We start from the raw sequence: 398 nt of genomic DNA, 5'->3' as shown, positions 1-398 counted from the left end.
CTAAGACTCTGTAACAGAATCGAAGAAAATAAAATAAAACAAGAACTTTCATTTGCAAATTTATTCCGGTCTCTTTCCATCAACCAGAAAAAGAGACAGAGATAACGATAACAGCGCCATCCTTATCACTAGCATCCACCTCCGCTGCTCCCGAGGCTGACATCGAGCAGGGAGACATCACCGAGGTCGGGGACGTGAGGTATAGATGCCCGTAGGTCTTGGACGGCGCAGCAGTAAGTGAAGCCGTGGCCAAGGTCATTCACGTCGAACTCGATCCAAGGGAGAGAACTGCACAGATCCGAACACAGTGGAGTGGGCGGGCTGGTGATGTGCGGGTTGTTCAAGCCCACGACGCCCACGGCACGGGAGTTTTTCTTGTCGTAAATAACCTAGAAAGG

General features: G+C 50.5%; 1 protein-coding gene across 1 annotated transcript in view; it reads right to left on the bottom strand.

Annotated features, from left to right (window-relative positions):
• Positions 1-46: 46 nt before the first annotated feature.
• The window catches only part of LOC119593415, a gene marked incomplete in the record, with an annotated part of 4,729 nt that continues 4,377 nt past the window's right edge, over positions 47-398 (bottom strand). Inside the window, 1 exon segment of the mRNA XM_037942345.1 lies at positions 47-389. Coding sequence (XP_037798273.1) covers positions 129-389 — 261 coding nt within the window.

Source organism: Penaeus monodon, chromosome 32 (genome assembly GCF_015228065.2).
Source record: "Penaeus monodon isolate SGIC_2016 chromosome 32, NSTDA_Pmon_1, whole genome shotgun sequence".
NCBI lineage: Eukaryota > Metazoa > Arthropoda > Malacostraca > Decapoda > Penaeidae > Penaeus > Penaeus monodon.
The sequence above is the reverse complement of the archived record's forward strand: the minus strand, read 5'-3'. Positions and strand labels throughout refer to the sequence as shown.